The sequence below is a fragment of the Ahaetulla prasina genome, chromosome 2 (genome assembly GCF_028640845.1).
Source record: "Ahaetulla prasina isolate Xishuangbanna chromosome 2, ASM2864084v1, whole genome shotgun sequence".
In the NCBI taxonomy this organism is placed as follows: domain Eukaryota; kingdom Metazoa; phylum Chordata; class Lepidosauria; order Squamata; family Colubridae; genus Ahaetulla; species Ahaetulla prasina.
Genome location: NC_080540.1, coordinates 205,778,696 through 205,805,838, shown reverse-complemented (window position 1 = coordinate 205,805,838; position 27,143 = coordinate 205,778,696). Strand labels below are relative to the sequence as shown.

Here is a 27,143-nt window from a genome sequence, read left to right as displayed (position 1 = left end):
CTAATTGCTTATAACATGAGACCAATGTGCACAAATTAGGAATTTGAAAGGAGGCTGCAGAAGGACTGAACTTTTCTTGAACCTGTTATTATCCAATAGGCAAGACAGGTCAACAGGCTATTTTATGTCGTAGAGTTTATTCCCAATGGACACCAACATGAACCCTTTCTTTGCCAGCTTTCATTTTCAACAAAAAAAAAAGTGACTTCACAGTATAAAAGCAATCCAGCTGAATTTTGTACCAATGAAGTATAAAATCCTCCCTGTGATCAGCTTATCAAATGCAACTACCAGGCTGGCCTGTATCCTAATCCTACGTGTCCCCATTTGGTTAGAGAATATAATAATGAGTAGAAATTGTTTCGCACAGGAAGCTTTAGCAGATATTTGAAGAACTTTCCTCAGTTCCTCTCAGTATGTCAGAAATGGCTAAGATATAGAATGAAGAACTTTGAATCTAGTGTGCCCAGATTGTGTAAAAAAAGGCTGTTTTTGGATGCTCATATATTTGACATCAGAGGCCATAAATACGCATACATACACACACACACACACACACACACACACACACACACTCACAGAGTTATATATTATTTAATTATACCTTCATTTATGTTATGCTCACCCTTTGTTGCAATTGTTTTAAAGCAATAAAAGTTTACTTTTTAAAAATACCTTAACCCAGGTAGTATGCCCACATATAAGTTAATTTTATACACATTTACTAGGCAGAACTTTCTGCTCAACATTCAGTTTAAATGCAAAGGCATAACACCAGATATGTGGAAAGGCTCTTGGCTTTAATTTCTTCAATCTATTTATATTGAGATATAAATGTGAATTAAAATGTATATGAAAATGATAAGAAAAAGTTAAGAAAAGAGGATTTAATCAAATTAAAAGACATAGGGAAACTATCCAACATTAACTGAAAGGAATATAAGACCATTCGGGGGGAGAAACTGTAAAGCTGGATTTGAGATAGAGAAAACTTGTTTCTACAAGTCAGCAATGTTAACCATTGCAGCAGATTTTATCAAAAGGCTATGAAATAGCACCATAAAACTAACACTGCATCTCTGGACATGTTGATGCTTCCTATAAAAGGAATTTATTTCTAATTAGCAAGTTTCAGAGGGCTGAGAAGCCAAAAATAAATAACCCTGAACAGTTTTCTATGAAGTCAGCCTTTCTTCTCCAAATGGTCCCAGACAGTCTCCATAAAAGCAAGTAAAGAACAGCTCAAAAATTAGTTTCAGAACAGAGAGGTTTCATGTATTACCTCTGGCCCAACCAACTCCTATCATGATTAGCCAGGCGTCTGCAAAGCGTTTATGCGCGTGAACAATTCCACCTGTTATCTTCCACGTTCTTGTCACTTCCTTCATTCCTGCAATCATCAGTCGTAATGGTGGAAAACATAAACAGCGGTAGGCTAGCTCATGTGGGCAGTAAAATATAAGATACCTAAACAATCAGGAGGAAAAGGTTCAGTCTCCCAAAGATGCTTAGAGCAAAAACATGCCAACTATGCAATCATGAAACAAATTCTCAATTAAGAAACCTTCTTAAATATAAATAATAAGAAATAATAGATAGTATGAGGCTGCAGGCTGCTTAAATATGTATAGTCGGACTTTCAATAAATTAAAATTGTCTTAGGATATCCAGCAACTTAAACATTCATTTAAATATTACTGCTCCTTATAGGCTTTTTAAAAATGTTGGCTTTATTTCTTACTACATAGTGACTTTCCAAATTTTATGTCTGGGGAAATTATATAGTGAATACCTAGCCTTCATATACAATATAGATGCCTTTTTTTAAAAAAAAAATTCTTCAGTTACGCTTAATAACTTGAGAATGAATATGTGCAAATATACACATCCTAATTATATAACTGCAGGACCACATGACCTTACATGTATATTCTTAAACCTAACACTTTAGCCTAACCCCTGTATATAAAGAATTATGCCAGATACATATCTAAGTTACATATAGCAATAGCAATAGCACTTAGATATACCACTTTACATTGCTTTTACAGCCTTCTCTAAGCATTTTACAGAGTCAGCATATTGCCCCCAACAGTTTGGCTCCTCATTTTACCCACCTCAGAAAGATGGAAGGCTGAGTCAACCTTGAGCCTGGTGAGATTTGAACTGCCAAATTGCAGGCAGCCGGTGATCAGCAGAAGTAGCCTGCAGTACAGTAGCCTGCACTCTAACCACTGCGCTACAGTGGCTCCTTAACATATGGAGTTTGGGACCCAAAATTCAAGTACAAATAAGAGAAATGGGGAAAGAACATACAGATGCAGAATAACAATTCAGTGGGGGAGGGAAAGGAACAGCAATAAATATAGATCTGCTTCCATTTTTCAGGTGCTGCACTTCACAAAATTCCTTTTATTCCTTAATGAAAAAGGAATGAAACTATTTTGAACTAGATTGTAAAACAGTTTACAAAAAAACCACAAAAAACCACAAAAAACCTGGTAAGTCTACTTGAGTGAAAAGCATACTAGTTCTAAGGAAAAATTCATGGTTGGGAGAAGCTTCAAGGAATAAAGAGACACCACAAATGCTTCAGCTTTTCCCTCAGTACAGAAAGGTTCATTACATTCAAAATTATAGCAAAATGTCGCAATATCAACTGCTGCCTTTCTGGAATTGAACTCTGCTACTTTTCTTTTAGATGATTTCATGCCATCTCCCTCAGTTTTATATCTCTTCCATCTTCTCCACTAATATATGTAATCAATAAACTCACTCAGTTCTTCTCTGTCCTCACCATACTGGTTTCTGCCAATTCTATACCTTTTTGTTTTGCCCCATTTTGGAATCCATTCTCCTATAAATTTGAACTTCTGAACAATCCTGGTACTTGAGCTTAATAATTCCCTTTTATCCAGGAATAGCATCATCTAATTACATATGCTTTAGATATGTGTGTGTGTGTGTGTGTGTGTGTGTGTGTGTGTGTGTGTGTGTATGAAGAATATATATGTGTGTGTGTGTGTGTGTGTGTGTGTGTGTGTGTGTGTTTTCTGAGGTTTTCGCGGGTGTTTGTATGTAGGTCTTTGGTTATTCGGGTTTTCTCCCGCATACAATTGGAAGTGTCTTGGCGACATTTTGACGAAGTCTCATTCGTCATCTTCAGGCTTCAGCTTCGTGCTTCTGGGTTGCTCCCAGAAGCACGAAGCTGAAGTCTGAAGATGACGAATGAGACTTCGTCGAAACGTCGCCAAGACACTTCCAATTTTACGCGGGAGAAAACCCGAATAACCAAAGACCTACACACACACACACACACACACACACACACACACACACATATATATATACATACACATATTCATATTCATTTAAAACAGGGGTGGGGAACTATGGTCCTTTTATGACTTGTGGATTTCAACTCCACAAGTAATAAAGGGGCCATAGTTCCCCACCTCTGATTTAAAGCATTAATTGTACAGATACAACTGTGGCAAGATGCATAAACAAAAAGAAGTCGATAAGAAAGAAAGAGAAGGAAGATGGTATCAGTTGAGCAAGAAAAAGCTACCCAACAAGCTACTGACTTTGGGCTCTTTTTCTTCAACTATTATACATTATGGCCAGGAGTTATTTTTTCCTCTCTATTCCCAATTCCTTTTTCTTTTTTCTTGTGATTTTTAGATTCTAACTTTGAAGGCAGGGCTGCTTTATAACTATCTTTATAAGCTGTTGGAAAAAAATCTTACAAATACTATATTTCAAATGTCTACCAATCAGATCTTTAATTCAATCACAGATCAACATAAATCCTTCAAATAAATACATGCTCAATTTCGAAGAGTTTCCTACACAGCTTTATGACAATCTGTACTTCCGAAACTACCAGGGCAGCTTTAATGATTCCAATTTTGTTCTGGATTATTAACAAGTATAAAGCATACAATAACTTGCTTCTGCACTGGTAATTTAAATCTACCGCAAATCAAACTCAACTCCTGGTCCTTGTCATTTGCTTGAATTTACAGAAATGGCTTGTTACTGCTTTATTTGGAGGCTTTTTTAACTTCCTAACCTTGTTGTAGCCTTTATTTATTGTAGAAAGTAAATACGGCTGTCCAACTCTGTAACAATGCTGGGTAGTATACAGTTAAAAACTATCATACAATTAAAAATACAGTTTCCCATCACCAAAAGAAGAAAATCAATCATGAAAAGACAAAAAATGTAAGCCTTGGATGTATACCGGTAATTCAAGGCCTGGAGAAAGTTAGATTTTCACAGCTATTTAGAAAATAGCTAGGATTGGGCCAAACATCAGTGTTCATGATATACTGGCAGTGGCACACTGGAGTGCAATCCTAGTTTCAATGCCTCTAGAGCAGGGGTGCCCAAACTTGGCCCCTTGAAGAGCGGTGGACTTCAACTCCCAGAATTCCCCAACCAGCATGAGCTATAAATATGAGCAAGTTGCTGGCTGGGGAATTCTGGGAGTTGAAGTCCACCGCTCTTCAAGGAGCCAAGTTTGGCCATCCCTGCTCTAGAGAAAGATCTAAGTAACTTTCTCCAACTGTCTCCCTGGGTATCCATAAGGTTAGCCATTCAGTTCCTCTCAGTTTATTCATAACAAAGAAAGCTCTAGTGCCTTTTAAATCAGTGTTTTTCACACTTGGCAACTTTAAAAGTGTATGGTCTTCAACTCCCAGAATTCCACACATTTTAAATTTGTAGCTCAGGGTTGAAATGAGGGGTCCTTGGTGATTTTTGAGCTTGGTTGTTTTCTTGCAGATGTTTAATTACCCAAACTAGGTAGATCATCAGTGCTAGTAACTGTATACAGTGCTAGGTAACATCACTAGCACTGATGATGTTACCTAGTTTAGGTAATGAAGCATCTACAAGAAAACAAGTAAGCTCAGAGAGCACCAAGGGCCCCACACCAGAGGTGGGTTTCAGCAGGTTCTGACCAGTTCTCGAGAACTGGTAGCGGAAATTTTGAGTAGTTTGGAGAACCGGTAGTAAAAATTCTGACTGGCCCCACCCCCATCTATTCTCTGCCTCCCAAGTCTCAGCTGATTGGGAGGAAATGGGGATTTTGCAGTAACCTTCCCCTGGAGTGGGGTGGGAATGGGGATTTTACAGTATCCTTCCCCTGCCATGCCCAAGCCACACCCACCAAGCCATGCCACATCCACCAAGCCACACCCACAGAACCAGTAGTAAAAAAATTTGAAGCCCACCACTGCCCCACACATCTTACAATTGCCAATTACAATTACAATTGTAAAGTTTTTTTAAAAAAACTGGTTTAAATGAAGTAGACATTTGTTTCCAAAGTTCCCTGTAAATTAAGGCAACTAAACTGAACATATTGCAATCCATCAGGTTGGGGAAGATTAGCTTACCAATTTAAATGAAATCAAAGCTACTGGTTTGGCTTTGCCCTTTTCACCCTTTTGAAATGCAGTCTCTTCTATGCTACCATAGGCCAAGTATGGCTCTCAAACCCCAAAGGCTGCATAACCCTGCTGCACATAATGCTTTTCCTATGTTTATAGAGATTTCCTAAATGTTTAAAAGGGGTGTGTGTGTGTTTTTAAGGATAGGTGGACAAAGTTCTTCGCTGTCTAAAATCATAAAAAGATTCTTGGCAGCTGTACTGAGGAGGGTCTATTTTATGAAGTGGGCATTTCTAATAATTAAATTGGCATCTGAAATCAGCAACTGGCAGACAAACGGCCAAATCTGACCTCTTGGGGAACACAAATTTTACAAGTTATCAAAGCAAAAACAAACATAGTTAGAGAAGAATTAGTGCCTATGGCATTGTTGAGCTATCCAATTTGGGGAACAGGTAGAAGGTAGTCTGGCTAGCCATCGTCCACCTTTTTTCAAAATGACCTGGGAGGCTAAAAGGTAATTGTCTATGGAGATTCTCAGTCATCCAGATCATGGTTGTCCCAAAAGTGCTTTTTCAAGAGGCTTCTGGACTTTCTAAGTTTTCTTTGAAGACATTTCACTTCTTGGATGAGAAGCAAAACATGTTTTTTCAAAGAAAAAACAGAAAATCTAGTGCCTCTTGAAAATCTAGTGCCTCTTGAATCTACCATTAGATGGCAGCTTTGGGTTAAAAGGTAATTTTTCAGAGAAGCAGAAGTAGCCAAGCACATGGGAAACCACAGTGGCAGAAAAATCAATAAGACATAAAAGAGTTATGAAAAATCTTATAGAGGATACTTTTAATAAAATCTGGTCATTATATCAGATACATTAAAAATATTTTTCTACTGGTTTATCCTTGACTATATACATATCATTAGATTGACAGGAATAGGAATGATTCCAATTTTCTATTTCCTTTTAGAACCACACCTTCATCTGAACTTATATATTTCCAATTACCATATACAGGTAATCCTCGACTTATGACCACAATTGAGGCCAACATTTCTGCTGTTAAGCAAGATATTTAAGTAAGTTTTGCTCCATTTTACAATCTTTCTTGCCAAGGTTATTAAGTGAATTACTGCACTTGTTAAGCTGAGTCCCCTGAGACTCTGTAACAGTTATAAATATGCCAAGCATCTGAATTTTGACCACATGACCATGGAGAGGCTGCAATAGTCATAAGTGTGAAAAATGGTCATAAGTCAATTTTTCAGTGCTATTGTAACTTTGAACAGTCACTAAATGAAGGATTGTAACTCGAGGGCCTTGTACCTGTATATTTATTTTGATTTTGTATAGCTGTATAATTTTGAAATTTAAATTATTATAATTATTTTCCATATTCAGCTTGAAATTCTTGTAATAAATAAAATACTCTTCTAAAAAATGCCCCATGCAATTAACTGGGGGTGAGGCCCAGTGTATGCAACTTGGGGGCTAAATGCGTGACACCAGATTTGCATGATCTCTACTCTAAAGTAACTGCAGAGAGATTGCAGCAGCAGCAGGAGCAGCAGCAGCAGCAGCAGAAAGTGCATTTTAGGAACAAAAAGCCTTTGCATTGACAAAAGGATCTGCAAATTGAACAATACAATCCACCACACAGTAAAACCTTGCTTAAAACCATGGTCCCTTGCCCTGGTTTTTCCATTAGTTCACAAACATTAGTTGTGTTAACCTAAAGATGGACATGACCCTTTTGAAAAGTCCATTAGCTTAAATTACCTGCCAGTCAATATGGTGCTATATTAGCTTATGAATTCATGTCACCATCCACCATTCCTTCAGGTTCAATAGTTTCATTGGCTGATCTGGACTTGCGATTGAACCTACCTGCCTGAAAACCCCAGTGCTGAAGCCAAACACCAACTGATCTCTCCAAGGCAACACAACAGAAGCAGAAGCAATGTTTCCTGATTGCTTATTTGTACCCTATGATTATCATGAAGTGTTGTATCATTAAGTGTTAAATTTGTACCCTATGACCATCATTAAGTGTTGTAAGTGTTGTACTTTGATGAAGGTATCTTTTCTTTTATGTACACTGAAAGCATATGCACCAAGACAAATTCCTTGTGTGTCCAATCACACTTGGCCAATAAAGAATTCTATTCTATTCTATTCTATTCTATTCTATTCTATTCTATTCTATTCTATTCTATTCTAGGTAGTTGTTAAGTTTTTTGCTTTTACACCTTCAGATTAGTCTCAGACAGTCAACTTCTGCCTGCTGGTACACCACTTAGGACTATTCCACTCTTTTCTGAGTCCAATGCAACTTCATATATTGCAGCCCCCTCTCACTAAAACCAGCTCTGTTCAAGGTCAATTAGAGTGTCTCCAGTCCCATTTTCACCTGCCTTTCACAGTAACTTTTTAAAAATCAATGTTAATGTACAGTTGCAATCTATATTCATGTTATAGCTTTTTATTGGAAACTAGCTTTATAGATGGCCTGGCATATTCAGTTTTATACTGCGGTCTTAAAGAAATTAATATACAAGTAGTGTAGATAAAAGAACTACCTCTTTGTTGATTGTGAGGTAAATCGTTCTAAGAATTTACCATTAGATGTCACTAGTTACAAAGTCGCTTTTGAGTCACGTCACTGAAGAAGCTTCAAATGTGGAGGCTTAGGGTGGAATTATAATTTTTAACTTGTACACTTTTAGTGATCTTTCTCTTGCTTTAAAACAGGGCTGGGGAATGATGGCCCTTTTAATGACTTGTGGACTTCAACTCCCAGAATTCCTGAGCCAGCCATGCAGAGAGAACTTGGGAGAAGAATTTGAAACAGCTGCACCAGCCTAGAAAAATACATGACTGCTTTAACAATGCAAAAAGCTGCCCCTTATAGAGTCCTAAAGCTTTGCATAGCTCTGTCTTCTCAAGATAATTAACTATATGAAGGGAACAGAGACTTTCAACACAGTACAGAGAAACTAATACTTCAAACATTTATTAAAATCTCTACGCACTTTCTTCTTCCTTCTCCTCCTCATGTTCAAGTGATTACCTTAGTCACTTGATAGAATAAAACAAGCTAACCTTTATTGTCATTTGGATGTATACACAATGGCACATGTTAAAAGTAATTAAAAGGCATCAATTGGCTTCAACAATTGGCTTCTATGGAATGTCTATGGAATCCAAATTGGACTGTTTTCTCAATCCACACAAATCGTTCCAAACCAAAAGTTGCTTCATAGGCCAAAATTTTCTGGAGATAATCTATGACAAGAATCAGCAACATATTCAAGTGAAGGGGATTTTTTTTATTTTTCATTGATGTATGTTAAAGATATCAAAAAGAATTATATAATTCATTTTTTTAAAATAGATCAGAGTTTATGAAATCTAATGTACAAACAATGAGATTTTGTAATATTTGTACAACTCATGGAATCTGGATCAATATTTAATACAAAAACTAGAAATTTAGAGATTCTTGAATGCCATCTAGTGGTACTAGGCTATTGTGCTAGCAAACACTACACTGTTAATCCTTAAACTATGTAAAAGAAAATACACTTTATTATTTTCCGTGGCAGCAGGTTAAATTCCATATAAATGAATCAGGTAACCAAAATATGTGAAAATTTCTAACATTCAAGCCAAAGAACATTTATGCATATGAATTTAGAAAAACTGCTTTGTATGAATCCATACTCAACATGAATATTTTTTTTTCCTTGATAATGATTTGCCTGAATAATGGCATTATTTACAATGAATGCTTGTAAAAACATATCATTTATTCGCTTGCTCATTATATATTTATCCAATTTTTAGACAATCACTGCTTTCTAAACCTGATCACTTCAATTTAAAAAAAAAAAAGACCCTGACCTCAGAGATAAAAATGAGAAAATAAGTTTTTCCAAGATAGAATAAAGGGACAAGTCATAAGCCAGTTATCTATGTTTTAGCCCATATAATCTTCACTTATTCTGTTGTGAACATTATGATGCTCCCCTTGTAGAGGGATGTGATCGGATGGTTGCCTTTCAGCTCTCCACAGAGCTGAAAGTCACAGTATCACATTTAATAGGAACTGAGTAATGTCTGTGGAAAGGAATAGAAAGCAGGTTCGGTCCTACTTCTTACCCTGGCATTCTTGTGGCGAGGCAGGAAATGAAGATGTCCACTGCCTTTGGTCTCTTTCTGTTTGCTAAAATTAGAACACTGTGCATCATAACCATTTAAGTCTCCAATCAGTAGTCCTATATACGTTACAGAAAGATCATTCTAAGCATATCTTGCAGTATCTACATTCCAGCTTCAGCACCGTGGGATAAATCTCAGCTTATGAATCATTTGTGACAAAACTAGCAACTCATAGATTCAGATCCCGAGTTGTTCTTCTGTTTATGAAAATGGGAAGGAGGCAAATCTGGCAATTTCCTCTTTACCTCATTCCTACCACTATCACCACCATCCATAAACATCCCCCAGCATCTCTAGGCAGCCCACAAGAACATACTGAATCTGTGTATATGTATATAGATAGCTAAAGAAGAAAATAATTTGAAAACCCCATGGTGTTAGAAGAAACTGTTCACAGAAGGAAACTTCAAAGTTAAGATACATGTTTCCCAGAAGAACTTTTGTCTGTCAGGCCACAAACCTGCTTATGACAGAGCATATTCTCTCCCCGCCATTAAGTACTAGTCCATATTATTAGGGCTTGAGCTGAGCAGCTTCTGGGGTGAAAGCAAACCACACTAAATAAAATGTACTCAGCAAAACCCGGGTGGCAAGAAGTTAATTCAGCAGTTTTATGTTGCAGCAACTGCAAAAGGCTGAGATTCAAGCATCCCAACACCATTCAATGCTGCCAATGAGGTTTATTACTTAATGAGAGGCCCTAAAAAGAACAGCATGTCTTTTATTTACGGGTAATAGGACATCAGTGTCAATTGCAAAGCGGCCTAAATGCTATTGCTGGGTCTCTTGGTTTGTTAAGAAGTTCACACTGGAGTGTGCATAATCTTTCAAGCAGTCCCGGGAAAGGCAACTGCCATAAAGGTAACAGATTGCTGGCTTCCATTTATAGTCTAAGAATGGGTGTAGGCAGCCTGACTGACCCAATTTTCAAATATGGAAAGCTAAACACCACTGAGTTTCAATTGGAACTTGCTCCTCGTAAGCAGCCTGTAAGAAAAGCATCAATGAACACACTTTAAATTCTAAAATCTAAAACCATGCTTTCTTTTCCCTAGAATTTTTGTTCTACATTTTGCTCATTGACAGACGTACCCGTCAATCATGTGAAAAAGTATCTTAAATGACTCATCTCCCGTCAGAAACATGAGACATTTTTTTAAAGAAAGAAAGTACTGCATCTAAAATACCTTCAGCGCACATTTTTTTTTAAAAAGGTGAATTATACTGGCATAACAATGTTGAGTTACTAGAAATGGAGCAAAGGAAGGAAGGAAACAGGGAGGGTATTGCTGGCATTGGACTGCAGGTAGTCCTTGACTTATGACTGCAGTGAATCCTGCCCATCACTGTAATAAATCATGACAATTTCATGACCTTCTTTGTGATGGTCATTAAGCGAATACTGCAGTCGTTAACCCAGTCCACTATAGGTACAGTTTTACCGAAAAACAGAACAGTTTTTGGCTTTCAAGAAAACTGTCATAAAACACAGTCAAGTGGCTACGGGATGATGCAAATGGCCATAAATGCATCCTGTTGCCAGGATGGGTCATGTGACCGTGGGGCATGGGCAACTGTCAGAATTTCAAATCTGGGTCATAAGTAGCTCCAAGGTAAGTCCACTGTAACTTCAAATGGTAAATAAGCAACCAGTCATAAATGGACTGATTATGCCAGACCATCAGGATTATTCAGGTATTTTATTCATTTATTAACCTAATTTACATCGCCATGCAATCACAGGATTCTTGGAAGTTCACAAAATTTGCATACATGTGTGCACACACCAACACACACACACATTTCTGATATAAAGACACAGACAGCGATATATATATAAAAATAGTAAGACAAATTAAAACCAGATGCAATCCAGTAACGGGTATTTGTCTCCAAAAGCCCTCTGGAAAATCTCTGCCTTTAGCTTTTTCTAGAAGGCAGATAGTGTTGGATTCAAATAAACACCCAATAGGAGACCATTCCAGAGGAACAACCTCATGTAATGCTTCAGTCTCCCTCTCTCCCTCATAATACTTTTTCTGCAAAATTCACAGAATATATTTTCAGACTATATTTTCTGGAGGTTAACTATATATAGTTAATTGTTAGTTTTATATCTGACATATATCAAATGCTTACTTACATCAATCAAATGCTAACTTACTATTACTGATTCTTAATTTCTGTCCTAGAAATCCAAAATGCTTAATAGTTAAATAATTACTAATCAATAGTAGTTAGTACATAATAATTAAATAATTAGTAATCTCTTAAATTTAAAAAGTCTAGACAGTTCCTTGTATTTAAAATCAGACATTGTTTAAATTATACACAAATCTCTCTATCAGAAGAAGACTTTTTGTTCTTTCCAACAAGAACAAAAAGCTTCTTCTGGGGGAAAGGGTTTTTTTTCCCCTTCCAGATTACTGATAAGAGCTATAAGCATGTTTATGCAAATTAAGTCTATTAACAATCACAAAATTCATTGACAGATTTCTTTAAGCAGATGACAACTTTAAAATGAACTCTTTACAGCATGGCTTGAAGCCATATAAGCAATAACTTTAAATATATGTATTAGTTATAAAAAAATACACCATATATTAAGTTTACTTACCAGACGGATGAGGCAAGGAGGACACCTGTGGTGTTGGCAAGAAATGCAATTGGAGGTTCTGCTAGCATCAGCGAAGATAATATGGACCCACCAAAACAGTAAAGCATAGCACTAAACCAACACGCAAGTGGGCTGTCATATGCGACTTCAACTACTCCTGAAAACAAGAGAAGATACAAACAGCTCTTTATGAGGAATTTTGCTTTTAATTTGCTGCAAAAGGAGAAAAGCCAACAAATGGCTCTTTAAATTCCCTGATTAGCTTACTGCACTAATAGCAACAGCACTTCATTTCACAGTGTTTTACAGCATTCTCTAAGTGGTTTACAGAGTCAGCATATTGACCGCAACAATCTAGTTCTCATTTTACCGACCTCGGAAGGATGGAAGGCTGAGTCAACGTTGATCAGAATCGAACTCCTGCCAGCGAGCAGTGAATTAGCCTGCAATACTGCATTCTAACCACTGTGCCAGACTGGCTCCATATAGTTTAATCATGGCTTGCTTCTTAAGTCATAATGATCCTGCTATGCAGACCAGAGCAGCATGTTCTAAAGAAAATAAGGGGTCTGACAGAAGGAAGCTCAAGTGAAAAAGCAGAAAAAAGATACCCTTGGATGGAGAGATCAGGTTGGTAATCAAAACCATGGGAAAGGGTGTGATGGTAGAATATAAAAACCCTATAAAATGGCAGAATGGCTTAAGAAAAATGGTGGAAGATATGGGTTAGATTCAGTGAAGGCAAGGAGGGAATCTGTTTTTAGAACACAACAGAGTCACAAGCTTCTTAGTTATACTATATATCAGGAGTTATACTCCTGATACTGCCTTATGTTCCTCCATAATACAGGTTTTTCTCTTATCTAATATCCAATATATATGTGTGTGTGTGTGTGTGTGTGTGTATCTCCAATAAAAATGGCTCATTAGCAGGTTTCACTTACAAACCAACATTTTTCATGTAGAAATTAAAGGAGTTTATAATGTGTATTAATAAAAAATAAACTAATGCGAAATGCTATTTAAATGCTGTCTTCAGATCTTTGGCTGGAGTGTGATGAAATCGAACACAATGTGGGAGACGTAGTTTACATGAATTTGAGCGATGTGATGGAACCCTTGCTTCAGTTTGCTGCAATTATGAAAGGGATCATAGTGCTACTCAGGGGGTGATAGTTGCTAAGAGGGCCAGAGATGGTCAGAATATACAAATATAATGTTATAACAAATAACAAATAAAATGTTTCTTAGGCAGCTATTACTGAACAACATGGATATAGCACTGCCAGAAAGTCAGAATGCAGGGGAAAGAAATCCACACCCAATTTGTCCTTGAATAAAAACTAACTACTGCAGCATTTGCTGTGGAAATTAACAATAGTACAACTAAGAGGAAAAAGTTTAATAAACTCTTAATCATTTTGAAGACAGCGAAATTTTTTTTTGGGGGGGGGGAACGGGACTAAGAAACCTGTCTGTAGAAAATATCCACAAACACCTCCATCATCTGGAGTTACAAACAGTTTGGTCTGGAGAGCTTAGCTAGGAGGAATACACATTATTTGATTTACTGTTTGAAGGTATTATCTGATATAATTTGTATTCAAGAGACACAGTAACTAGAAATCTTGAATTTTAGACTCTGAGATTATGCTGTTGTTCATAAAGAGCACATTGTGGGAGGAGGGCATATTCTCTTGAAGGAAAGTTTAAACAATTCAGACTTGATTAGTCTGAAATTTCAGAGGGAATTCCTTTGAAGAAATCATATGTTTATAATTCATGTTTCCTGCTTGATATATGATTGAATCATCCATTGATAAATTCAAAGGGATTTTTTTATGTGGGGCTTTCAATCATCATAGCTTTTTATGGGGCAGTGGTAACTCAAATAGGGATGGGAATTGTTGTAAGGCTTTAGAGAAAAATTTGAATTGATTCTTTTTAAGAATGGAACCCCCCACTCTGTTTGATTTGTTTATGCATAAATTTTCTTCTTTAAACTGTTTCCAGATGTATCCTGTCTTATTGTGGCTGGGAAGTTCTCCAAGTCAATAATACAGGAAGTTATCATTTCTCCATTTATTTCTTATAGACAGGTGGGATTTTACTGATTAGGCAGAAGTAGTCCTTTTGTGGATTTGACAAGCACAAATGGGTTTCTTCAGACAAAACTATGTAAATTCTGTTGGATTTATGGTGAGAAGAATGATTCAGAGGAATTTCAAAATATTTATACTGTTGTGATATAGTTACTGCAACTGATCAGGCTCGAATCTAAAAAAGAAAAATCAGATGTTGGCTTTATGATAGGTTGATGAATGTGCTAAATCTACATGAGTAGATTAACATTTTCAAGGTATTTAGTTGTTGATGTTAACAATCAAAAGAACGACACAAAGACAGAACTATAATGAGTACATAGAACCTAAGAACCATTAAGTTAGGGAAGTTCAGTGTAGTAAAAATGAAATGAAGATATCTTAGATATTTTTATTATTATAAAATTATTTAGATAATTTTGGGATTAGACAATTTAGAACTACACCGCCTTCGATCTAACCTAAGAATAGTACACAAAATTACCTGCTGCTATTTTGTATCTAAACTTAAGGTAAACCGCTCCAAACTCAATTGCAGAAAATACGACTTCAGCAACAGAGTGGTCAATGCCTGGAATGCACTACCTGACTCTGTGGTTCTTCCCCAAAACCCCATAACTCTAACCTTAGACTGTCTACTGTTGACCTCACCCCATTCCTAAGAGGTCTGTAAAGGGCATGCATAAGCGCACCAACATGCCTACCATCCCTGTCCTAGTGTTCCCATTTATTCGTATCCTTATCCTGTATTCATAATCATGTTTATACTTATACCTGTAGTCTTATATATGTTTGACAAATAAATAAATAAATAAATAAATAAATAAATAAATAAATAAATAAATAAATAAATAAATTGAAATGGACTGGAACACTCTCAATTAGATTATGCTGTCCTCCATTTACAACAATTGGGACCAGAATCTCAGTCACTGAGCAAAGCAATTGTTAAATGATAGGTCATGAGACCAATGCTGAGAAAATCTGTCATTGCGTTGGAAAAATAGGCTTTAAATCTGGCTAAACTGTTAGCAAATGTCATTGTTCTGAAAGACTCGTGAATATATTGAAATTCTATACAACAGAGATGTCAACAACCAAGATGCCTTGGTAGATTATTTTCTATTTATAAAAACCTTTGAAGATGAAGTTAGATCAGTTATTAGTTATTATTAAGTAGTTATCCTTGAGAAGCAGCAGCTTAACTTCCCGAACTTCTGGACAACTGAGGAAGACACCTAGTGACCTCATTGGAAGAAGCACAGCCAAAATTTCCCTCCCCTTTGGGAGAGTCTACAGGTTGGGTATAGGAACAAAACACTTCCATTTCCATACTTACAAACTGTACAAATTCCAAAGCAAAATTTGCTGCAATTTAAGAGCACAATTTCAAGTGCCATTTTAGAGTACCTAAAATATTTTTTGTATTTTGGAAAGAAACTACTACTACTCTGAATTTAAAATTCAGAAATGTGCAGGTATATTTACTCTCAGCCTCTGTATTATCTACTTATGTAATGAAAAGACTGATCAGTATAATCCCATATCAAACATTGATCTGTTACTTTTACATATCTACTGCATATATATATGCATATGTTTTTTCTCACTGGAATTTTGTTCTTTTTTGATTAAGCTGTATTTTAATTTAACATTAACATATACACATACACACATACACATACACCCTACATGAGCTAGTGTGGTATAGTAGTACCCTGTTTCCCCCAAAATAAGACATCCCTTGATAATAAGCCCAATCATGCTTTTGAATGCATAGCAATAAGGCCAAGTGCTTATTTCAGGGTTCAAAAAAATATAAGACAGGGTCTTATTTTCGGGGAAACACAGTAGTTAAGGAAAAGAGTTAGGAGACAGGAGACCATGAATTCTAGATTTATTTTAGACCTGGAAATCAACTGAGTAACTTTGGGACAGTCATATTTAGTTAGGACTAAAAAGTCAAAAATCCTCTATTTACAATTAGTACTGGCTACTATGATAGATAGTAAGGTCCATAATCTTCAATGAACGTTGAATTAAGGTTGTTCTGTCATTTCATTGAGCTAATGATTTTATACACACCCAGTGTTGTTTTAAATAAATTATAGTAATATGAATAATTTAAACATGAAGAAATTGCATACAAAATTCCACAAAAACTAGCATGTTACTACAGATTGTCCCTAGCTTTGATGTGTCTACACCCTCCATGTGAGGATTTTTAACTCCCAATAATCCCAGCAATTGCCATAATGGCTGAAAAAGCCAAGGGTTGCAATCCATGCAGTCGAATGTTTCACAGGGGAAAATAATTATGTTTTCTAACAACTTGGTTTTTAGTAACTTTCAATACTTTAATGATGCTTATTTCGTTTAACTGCTTCTCTTTCATTATAAACAAAAGTTAGCTAAGAGCCACTGAATTGGCTCACAATCAAAATCAGTCTGCAATAAAAACAACAGAAATAATGGAATAAATTACTCTTAATCTGTTAACAAATAATAATACCTTCAAGGCTTTTGAAAAATTAAAAAACAAATATAATTTATCAAAAGCAGCCCAAAAGCGAGCTAGTTATGTGTAAATTGTTAAATTCTCTGTTTAATACCAATGCGTTAGCTGTCTGTGAAATGTAAGGAATTTATTGCAAAAATAAATTTGAATAATATCCACAAAATCTGCATAAATACATTTGCCTATTACAAAATCAACATCTTGGACAAAAATGTCTTATATTTAAAGAAATATCACATATAATTTATTGTATGATTTAAAAATCTGGTTGATTCAGCAACAAAAGAAATTCAGTGTTTAAAAATTTGATTGTCAGACTTTTATGCTGGAGATGTAGTAAATAGCAGGAATATTAGTGCAAATGCTCTAGACATCTCTCCTATATTATCCTGATATAATAATCAGGTTCCTTGCTGATTATTATTATTGGTGAACCAGAGATTACTGAGATAAAATTATAGTTTTAGAGAATTTAACATTGCTAAATTATTCTTTTAAAAACTGGAATTTTTCTATTTATGAAGAGCTTTAGATTTGTGCCTGGGGACCCCTTTCTTAAAAGCCCCTAAATGCAGAGATATAAAACTAAATTTGCATTTTTGCAATTTATTAGGGATGGATCTCTACCAGTTGCCAATAAATTTATGGGTAACAGTGCTGGGATGGCTTCCAGAGAGACAGTTTTTATCCTTTCTTTCTAAAATAATTTTCTATCAATTTGGAAAAAGTAATGTTAGAAAATGAAACAGAAGATAGATTTGTTCCCTTGCAAAATTTTGTACATGCCATTGGGCAACTTGGGAGCACTTTAGAATCTGAAATAGAAAGGCCACTGAATATTATTTTACACAATAATTACATTAGCATAAAAACAGCATCCACAACAGATGGCAATACCTGAATCTTTAAAATTCAGTTTCTATTTTATCGCTCAGATAGCTTAGTGCCCACATCAGAACTGTATTCATAAAATTTAGAACTGTAATTTTTAAAGATTTTTTTTAATCCCACCTTCATTTTTATAAATAACTCAAAGTAGTGAACATACGTAATACTTCTCCTCCTATTTTCTACACAACAACAACCCTGTGAAGGTGAGTTGGGCTGAGAGAGAATGACTGGCCCAAAATCATCCACCTGGCTTTCATGCCTAAGATGGACATTAAAATGTCACATTAGTATTAAATTTAAGTTACTAGTAAAACAATTGTTACTTTTTATATCCTTGCAACCTTAAATATTATAATTTTAAATTTTAAAATAAAAATAATACTTACTTGTTAGGTTTAAATGTAGCAAACCCTAACCCAGAAAATCATTTCTGAAAATCCAATCAGAAGTTTGAACTCGGAAGCTTAAAGTAATTTTCAGTGGGGATGGGAGGAAGAATATTATATATAGCAGTCTGAACCCATCACTCCCAAATATTCTCATATTCCTGCTAACACTAGACACACAAACAACCCCCAATTTTTATGTTTTTATTTATCTGATCACATCAGATTCCACTTTCCAAATATTGTCTTTGAAAGAAATGTCACTCATGTTAAAATTAGCAAGCTCACAATCTCAAAGTAAGAATGGAATGGAAGAGGGAAAAAAGAACAAGCTCAGTTCTTCAAAACAACAAAAGATATGATAGATAGATAGATAGATAGATAGATAGATAGATAGATAGATAGATAGATAGATAGAAAGAAAGGTAAAGGTTCCCCTTGCACATACGTGCTAGTCATTGCCGACTCTAGGGGGTGGTGCTCATATCCATTTCAAAGCCGAAGAACCAGCGCTGTCCGAAGACGTCTCCGTGGTCATGTGGCCGGCATGACTCAATGCTAAAGGCGCACGGAACACTGCCCACCAAAAGGTGGTCCCTATTTTTTCTACTTGCATTTTTACATGCTTTCGAAACTGCTAGGTTGGCAGAAGCTGGGACAAGTAACGGGAGCTCACCCCGTTACACGGCAGCACTAGGGATTCGAACCGCCAAGCTGCCGATCTTTTGATCAACAAGCTCAACGTCCTAGCCCCTGAACCACCGCGTCCCTGGTAGGCAGGCAGGCAGGCAGGCAGGCAGGCAGGCAGGCAGGCAGGCAGGCAGGCAGACAGATAGACAGATAGATAGATAGATAGATAGATAGATAGATAGATAGATAGATAGATAGAAAATGTGTATATGTATATATGTGTATAATATTCATATGAAATAACTCCCTCAAGTTTGCTATCTTCTGATAGTACACAAAGTTACCTTGTCATTCTGCTAAAAAATTGAAGCTAATGCATTAAAAATAGAAAATTATCTCACAGATTAGTTCCTAGTGGATGTTACATAAAAAGAACTCCACCAAGTTGGCCAAAAATCTCTCTTGCCAATATTCTGCTTCTAAAAGTAACATCGAGTACCTCTGGTAAGCCATTTACTTTCTACTGAACCTACACAAGTTAATTTCTATCTAACACTGTTGGCTAATCGTTGTAGATCTTCTAATCCTTCTTTTTAAAAAACATTCAAATAAACAGTTAATAGCTTGCAAAATTTATGTGAAGTTTTGTTATCAAGAAAACATGACACTGTACAATAAAATAAAATCCTTCCAGCTAAGCCATTGACTGATAGATATTATGAAATTATTTGTGATCCAAATATATCGCCTATATTACTGAGGTCCTCTCAACATCAAAAACTTGTTTTCTGAAGCAGTTGATGATCCCTTTTAAAAAATTGAGGACCGTATTGATGCACTAATATGCATTAAAAAGAATGTTTTATTATAATTTTATTAGAATTATAATTTGAACCTTTGTAAAACTGCGAAAGTTACGGAATACCCAAAGAGGTTTTCTACATGATGATTCCTCAATAAATCTCATGGAGCCCAATTTGCTTATTTGTAGCCTAGAACTATCATTAAGTGTTAAATTTGTACCCTATGACTATCAGTAAGAATTGTACCTTATGATTCTTGATGAACGTATCTTTTTTTTTATGTACACTGAGAGCATATGCACCAAGACAAATTCCTTGTGTATCCAACCACACTTGGCCAATAAAAATTCCATTCTATTCTATTCTATTCTTCATACATTAATTATGCTGTGTAAAAGTAAAAATAGCCATTTTTGTCAATCCTAATAAGCAATCTTCCAAATACCCAATATAGGAAGTTTAATTTTATCGGGAAAATGTGTTATAACCTAAGCTTCAGCATAAGCTAGTAGTCTTCGTATTAAACAAGGGTGAGTTGTAAGCCCTTTGGTCGCACTTTAGGAATGCTTGTTGACTCTGAACATGCTCAGGAGCTGTGGTTGCTCCTTCTGGAATCCCCAGGACTAAAAACAAGTTGTATACTCCGGACCTCGGCCTACTTACTCACTCACCCCGCTGCTCCTTCAGAGACATGATGGAAGCGGTGTAATGCGCTAAGTCAAAGAAGGGAAACATGGGCAAACGAGCGAAGCGCAGCGGCAAATCCCCCAAGAGCTCCATCGCGACAGATCCTGATGCGCATGCGCCAATCTTGTCAAGCGGCGAGCGAAAACGCGGAGGTAAACTTGCACGAGAAGGGGGCGGGGCCAATTTCAAATAAGGCGGGGTTAAGAGGGGACTCTAACGCCCTCCCTGTTCTTTCACCGCCTATAGCCGCGCGCGAGAATGGGGCCAAGGAAAATTAAAAATCCGCCCCATCTTCGATCTTAGGCCAAACCGCCGTCAGTAGGGAGGGCGGAAGAAAGAAACTCGCGCCCACGAGCGGAGGAATGATTGGTTCGGCTCGAATCTAACATCGTCCAGGACTGAAAGGCGATTGGCTGAGCTTTGTAAGGCGGGCCGAGAACACAGAATTACTGAGGGTTAGTGGTTTGCCGATAGCAGGAGCGCGTATTTTGGGCTACGCTGCAGTAATCGGTGGAAGCGCGTCTCTTTGAGATCCCTGAGCAACAGCAACAGTAGTTACCAACCGCCGGGTGTAGGTTCAGCCTATCACCGTCTTGGAAATTAAGTGAATATCGCAAATTCGAGATAAAGAGAGCGAAAGTTATAATAATAACCGTATATTTTAGAGATTAGTTACACCATATAAAAAGGTCCCTTCCCCTCCCTATTCAGGGCATTACAGACTTCTCCGGTCAACCTATTTTTTCCAAAGCACCAGAAGGCAAGACAAGAAACAATGGATGGAAACTAATCAAAGGGAGAAACAACCTAGATGATAATAGTACATGATAAACTTCTCCTAAAATTAAAATCCTATGGCATTTCAGGACCCTTACACAATTGGATATCTGCTTTTCTGTGGAACAGACAACAAGTGGTTAAGGTTGGTAGTGCTCTATCAAATCCTGTTCCTGTCAAGAGTGGTGTTCCTCAAGGTAGCATTCTTGGACCAACTCTATAGTATACATAAATGGTGTTTGTGATCATATCTCAAGTGACTGTGTACTCTTTGCTGATGATGTCAAACTTTTTAACACCACTGACAATACATCTACAATTCAAAAAGACCTTGATCATCTAACCGCTTGGTCTAAAATTTGGCAACTACGAATCTCAACCAGCAAATGCTCAGTCCTACATATTGGAAGAAAAAACCCAATCACTAAGTACATGCTTGATGGACATTACCTCACAGATGACCCCCACCCTGTCAAAGACCTTGGAGTTTTTAGATCTAACGATCTAAGTTCCAAAGCCCACTGCAACTATATAGCAAAAAAGGCTCTAAAAGTTGTTAACTTAATTCTACGTAGCTTCTTTTCCAAAAACACCACGCTACTGACCAGAGCATATAAAACATTTGCTAGGCCAATTCTGGATTACTGCTCGCCTGTCTGGAACCCATACCATATATCTGATATCAATACAGTTGAGCGTGTCCAAAGGTATTTTACGAGAAGAGTTCTCCACTCCTCCATAACCAATAAAATACCTTATTCCACCAGACTTGATATCCTGGGTCTAGAAAATTTGGAACTTCGTCGCCTTCAACAGGACCTGGGTTTAGCTCATAGAATCATCCGTTGTAATGTCCTTCCTGCCAATGACTACTTCAGTTTCAACTACAATAACACAAGAGCTACCAACAGATTTAAACTTAATGTCAACAGCACCAGTTTAGATTGCAGAAAACACGATTTCTGTAACAGAATTATCTATGCTTGGAATACATTACCTGACTTTGTGGTCTCTTCTCATAACCCCAAAAGCTTTATTCAAAATCTATTCACTGTTGACCTCACCACATTTTTAAGAAGACTCTAAGGGGCGTGCATAAGAACACAAACGTGCCTACCATTCCTATCCTGTTGTTTCTTCATATATATATATATATATATATATATATATATATATATATATATATATATATATATATATATATATATATATATATATATATATATATATATATATATATTTTCTGAGGTTTTCAGGTGTTTGTATGTAGGTCTTTGGTTATTCGGGTTTTCTCCCAGAAATTGGAAGTGTCTTTGGACGTTTAAGTCTCATTCGTCATCTTCAGGCTTCAGCTTCGTGCTTCTGGGAGCAATGTGTGATCGCAGCTGTTTCTTCCTTTTAACTGCTAGTGGGGTTTGAACTGATTGGGTGGGAGCTTGGCTGTGCTCTGATTGGATGGGGGTTTGTGCTCTGATTGGCTGGGGTGTGTCCTGTGTTGGTGGGGGCTTGTTTGTGCTCAGTTTAGTCTGTGTTGCAGGGGGATTTGAGCTGGTGAGCTGCATAGCTGTTGTTTGGCTTTGTGGTCGTGCTACATCTTCATAGTGGGTGTCAGTCTGCTGCATGTATGGATTGGAGGGTTTGAAATGGCTAATGTTGCAGCTGCGGTCTGGCTTCTGGTCCTTGGTCGTGCTTCATGATCAGTGTGGGTTTGGGTCTGCTTTCTGGGTGGATGTGTGGTGGTGACATCCTGTGTGGACCTCGTGAGTGTGGGTCTGGTGTCATTCCTCGTGTTAGGGACTCGCTTGTCAATAAGGGCAGGTTTCCAAATGGCTGGTAGGCGGAGGTATCATCTCGCTTGTTCATGCTGTGTGGGCGTTTATCTCAATGGCTTCTCTGATTATTCTGTTGTTAAAGTGTTCAGTTTTGGCGATAGTTCTGGTCTTTTAAAGTCAATATCGTGTCCTGTGACTTTAAAGTGTTGGACCAGGAAGAAGTTGGTTCCTCTTTTGAATGAGTTCTTGTGTTCTTCAATGCGCACTTATTCTTCTGTTGGTTTGTCCAATGTATGTGGGCAGGCGGTGCATGGGATTTCATATACTCCTTGATTTTCTAACTCAATTTTGTCTTTGGGGTTTCTTAGGATGGTGGATATTTTTGGTTTGTGCAGAATGCTGTCTTGATGTTATGTTTGTGGAGGATCTTGCTGATTCTGTCTGTGGTGCCTTTTATATATGGGAGGAGGGCTGTGCCATTTTCTTGCTCTCTGTCTTGGGTTTTAGTGGGGGTTCTTTTGGATTAGTTTGGTAATCTTATTTCTCTGGAATCCATTGGATGTTAGTACGTTTGTGAGAGTGTGTAGTTCGGTTTTAGGTGTTGTTCGTCAGCTAAGCATTTTGTTCTAGAGATGAGTGTCTTGGCTACGGAGTTGATCTGTGCTGGTGGTGGTGTGAGAGTGCATGCAGATAGCGGTTTGTGTGTGTTTTCTTCTGGTAGATGGTGTGTCCTAGGGAGCCATTGGTTTCTTGTAGACTAAGACATCTAGGAAGGAAGTTGGTTGTTAACTTCTGTTTCCATGGTGAACTGTATTTTGGGGTGTAGGCTATTGAGGTGTGTGAGGAAGTTTTCAAGTTTTTCTTTCCCGTGTGGCCAGATTATGAAGGTGTCGTCTACGTATCTGAGCCAGAGTTTGGGTTTGTGATCAGGTTTTTCTAGTGCTTGGGTTTCAAAGTGTTCCATGTAGAGGTTGGCAATGACAGGTGAGAGGGGTGATCCCATGGGTGCGCCTTCTATTTGTTTGTATTTTTGTCCGTTATAGATGAAGTATGTGTTGGATAGGCAGTGGTTGGTCAGATCTAGGATGTGCTTGGGGGGGTTATATTTGTTTTGGATAGCTGTCAAGGCTTCTTTGATTGGCACTTGGGTGAAGAGGGATATGACATCAAAGCTCACGAGTAGGTCGCTGGGCTGTAAGTTTTGTTTCTTTATGATCTCTATGAACTGGAATGAGTTTTTTACGTGTGAGGCGATGGATTCTGCATAGGGCTGTAGTTGTTTGGCGAGAAATTTGGCTAGGTTTTGTAGAGGTGAGCCTATGGAGCTGACTATGGGTCTGAGTGGGGTTCCGTCTTTGTGTATCTTGGGAGGCCAGAGCTTAGGGCATCTGGATGATTTCTCTCTGGGAATGATTCTTTGTTGGATTTCTTCGCTGATGGGGGAGGCTTTTATTTTGGATCTAGTGGTTTTTTCTAGGTAGGTGGTGGGGTCTGTTTTTAGGGGCTTGTATGCAGGGTCTTGGAGTAGGTTGGTTAATTTGGTTTGGTAGTCAGCTGTGTTCATAACCACCGTGGCGTTCCCCTTGTCTGCTGGTAGGATTATTATGCTGGTGTCTTTTTTCAGGTTAAGTAGTGCTGTCTGTTCCTCTTTGGGTAAGTTGCTTTTGGGTGGCTTGCTGCTGCAGAGGATGTTGGTGATTTCGAGTCTGATTTTGTTAGACCCCACCACCTACCCCACCACCTACCTAGAAAAAACCACTAGATCCAAAATAAAAGCCTCCCCCATCAGCGAAGAAATCCAACAAAGAATCATTCCCAGAGAGAAATCATCCAGATGCCCTAAGCTCTACGGCCTCCCCAAGATACACAAAGAAGGAACCCCACTCAGACCCATAGTCAGCTCCATAGGCTCACCTCTACAAAACCTAGCCAAATTTCTCGCCAAACAACTACAGCCCTATGCAGAATCCATCGCCTCACACGTAAAAAACTCATTCCAGTTCATAGAGATCATAAAGAAACAAAACTTACAGCCCAGCGACCTACTCGTGAGCTTTGATGTCATATCCCTCTTCACCCAAGTGCCAATCAAAGAAGCCTTGACAGCTATCCAAAACAAATATAACCCCCCCAAGCACATCCTAGATCTGACCAACCACTGCCTATCCAACACATACTTCATCTATAACGGACAAAAATACAAACAAATAGAAGGCGCACCCATGGGATCACCCTCTCACCTGTCATTGCCAACCTCTACATGGAACACTTTGAAACCCAAGCACTAGAAAAATCTGATCACAAACCCAAACTCTGGCTCAGATACGTAGACGACACCTTCATAATCTGGCCACACGGAAAGAAAACTTGAAAACTTCCTCACACACCTCAATAGCCTACACCCCAAAATACAGTTCACCATGGAAACAGAAGTTAACAACCAACTTCCCTTCCTAGATGTCTTAGTCTACAAGAAACCCAATGGCTCCCTAGGACACACCATCTACCAGAAGAAAACACACACAAACCGCTATCTGCATGCACTCTCACACCACCACCCAGCACAGATCAACTCCGTAGCCAAGACACTCATCTCTAGAACAAAATGCTTAGCTGACGAACAACACCTAAAAACCGAACTACACACTCTCACAAACGTACTAACATCCAATGGATTCCAGAGAAATAAGATTACCAAACTAATCCAAAAAGAACCCCCCACTAAAACCCAAGACAGAGAGCAAGAAAACGGCACAGCCCTCCTCCCATATATAAAAGGCACCACAGACAGAATCAGCAAGATCCTCCACAAACATAACATCAAGACAGCATTCTGCACAAACCAAAAAATATCCACCATCCTAAGAAACCCCAAAGACAAAATTGAGTTAGAAAATCAAGGAGTATATGAAATCCCATGCACCGCCTGCCCCACCACATACATTGGACAAACTAACAGAAGAATAAGTGCACGCATTGAAGAACACAAGAACTCATTCAAAAAAGAGGAACCAACTTCTTCCCTGGTCCAACACTTTAAAGTCACAGGACACGATATTGACTTTAAAAAGACCAGAACTATCGCCAAAACTGAACACTTTAACAACAGAATAATCAGAGAAGCCATTGAGATAGAAAAACGCCCACACAACATGAACAAACGAGATGACACCTCCCGCCTACCAGCCATTTGGAAACCCGCCCTTATTGACAAACGAGTCCCTAACACGAGGAATGACACCAGACCCACACTCACGAGGTCCACACAGGATGTCACCACCGCACATCCACCCAGAAAGCAGACCCAAACCCACACTGATCATGAAGCACGACCAAGGACCAGAAGCCAGACCGCAGCTGCAACATTAGCCATTTCAAACCCCTCCAATCCATACATGCAGCAGACTGACACCCACTATGAAGATGTAGCACGACCACAAAGCCAAACAACAGCTATGCAGCTCACCAGCTCAAATCCCCCTGCAACACAGACTAAACTGAGCACAAACAAGCCCCCACCAACACAGGACACACCCCCAATCAGAGCACAGCCAAGCTCCCACCCAATCAGTTCAAATCCCCACTAGCAGTTAAAAGGAAGAAACAGCTGCGATCACACATTGCTCCCAGAAGCACGAAGCTGAAGCCTGAAGATGACGAATGAGACTTCAGAAACGCCGCCAAGACACTTCCAATTTTACGGGAGAAAACCCGAATAACCAAAGACCTACATACAAACACCTGAAAACCTCAGAAAACAAATATTGCCCCTCTACGGGGAGGAAATCCACCATCTGACCAGGACCTATGAAAAACTAGAAGTCCAAAGAGCTTCCATTTTATGTGACCTTGCATTCCTACGAAACTGCCGAGATCAAAATTTAATCCCCACATGCTTCCAATTGAAATTCCACTCCAACTCTGCAGCCACCAAACGATCCTAAAAAGAACAGAATTGGCCCTAATCAGAAATGAACTTCACACAAAAGATTCCTCCTAGATCAAATCAACAAAGATCTCCTCACACTTCACCTCAAACTCAGCAACAAGATCCACCCTGCACTTTGGGACAAATCCAAAACAACTCGCCGCCTGAGAGCCAAACACAGACCACCCACAAGACGGACACACACACCAACAAACTCCAAGACTACAAGAACGCCAGAAACAAACCCTCCACCCTCACAGCCACACATGAAACAAACAGTGCATAACATCTCAGATAGGATCCTCACCAAAGCTGAAACCGATGTCCTTTCCAAAGGATTCAACTTTGCAGTCACTCCCAAATACATCCCCACTGAGACCATTATATGCGGAGTTGAAACCAGCCTGACCAAAATCA

The 27,143-nt window shown here is 38.1% G+C and overlaps 1 protein-coding gene and 1 long non-coding RNA gene across 3 annotated transcripts in view; one reads left to right on the top strand and one right to left on the bottom strand.

Annotated features, from left to right (window-relative positions):
* The window catches only part of LOC131191359 (uncharacterized), a 43,813-nt gene extending 31,587 nt beyond the window's left edge, over positions 1 to 12,226 (top strand). Inside the window, exons 2-3 of the long non-coding RNA XR_009153483.1 lie at positions 6,365 to 6,473; positions 7,237 to 12,226. This is a non-coding gene — a long non-coding RNA (uncharacterized LOC131191359). The remainder of the gene's footprint in view (positions 1 to 6,364; positions 6,474 to 7,236) is intronic.
* TMEM38B (transmembrane protein 38B) overlaps positions 1 to 20,365 on the bottom strand; it is a 40,465-nt gene extending 20,100 nt beyond the window's left edge. Inside the window, exons 1-3 of one of the 2 annotated variants that reach the window (XM_058169405.1) lie at positions 20,226 to 20,365; positions 12,233 to 12,389; positions 1,283 to 1,467 (exon numbers count right to left, since the gene is read on the bottom strand). In XM_058169405.1, coding sequence (XP_058025388.1) covers positions 1,283 to 1,467; positions 12,233 to 12,339 — 292 coding nt within the window. In that variant the 5' untranslated portion in view covers positions 12,340 to 12,389; positions 20,226 to 20,365. The remainder of the gene's footprint in view (positions 1 to 1,282; positions 1,468 to 12,232; positions 12,390 to 20,225) is intronic. The other variant, XM_058169404.1, reaches the window with a different exon arrangement.
* Between the last annotated feature and the right edge of the window lie 6,778 nt (positions 20,366 to 27,143).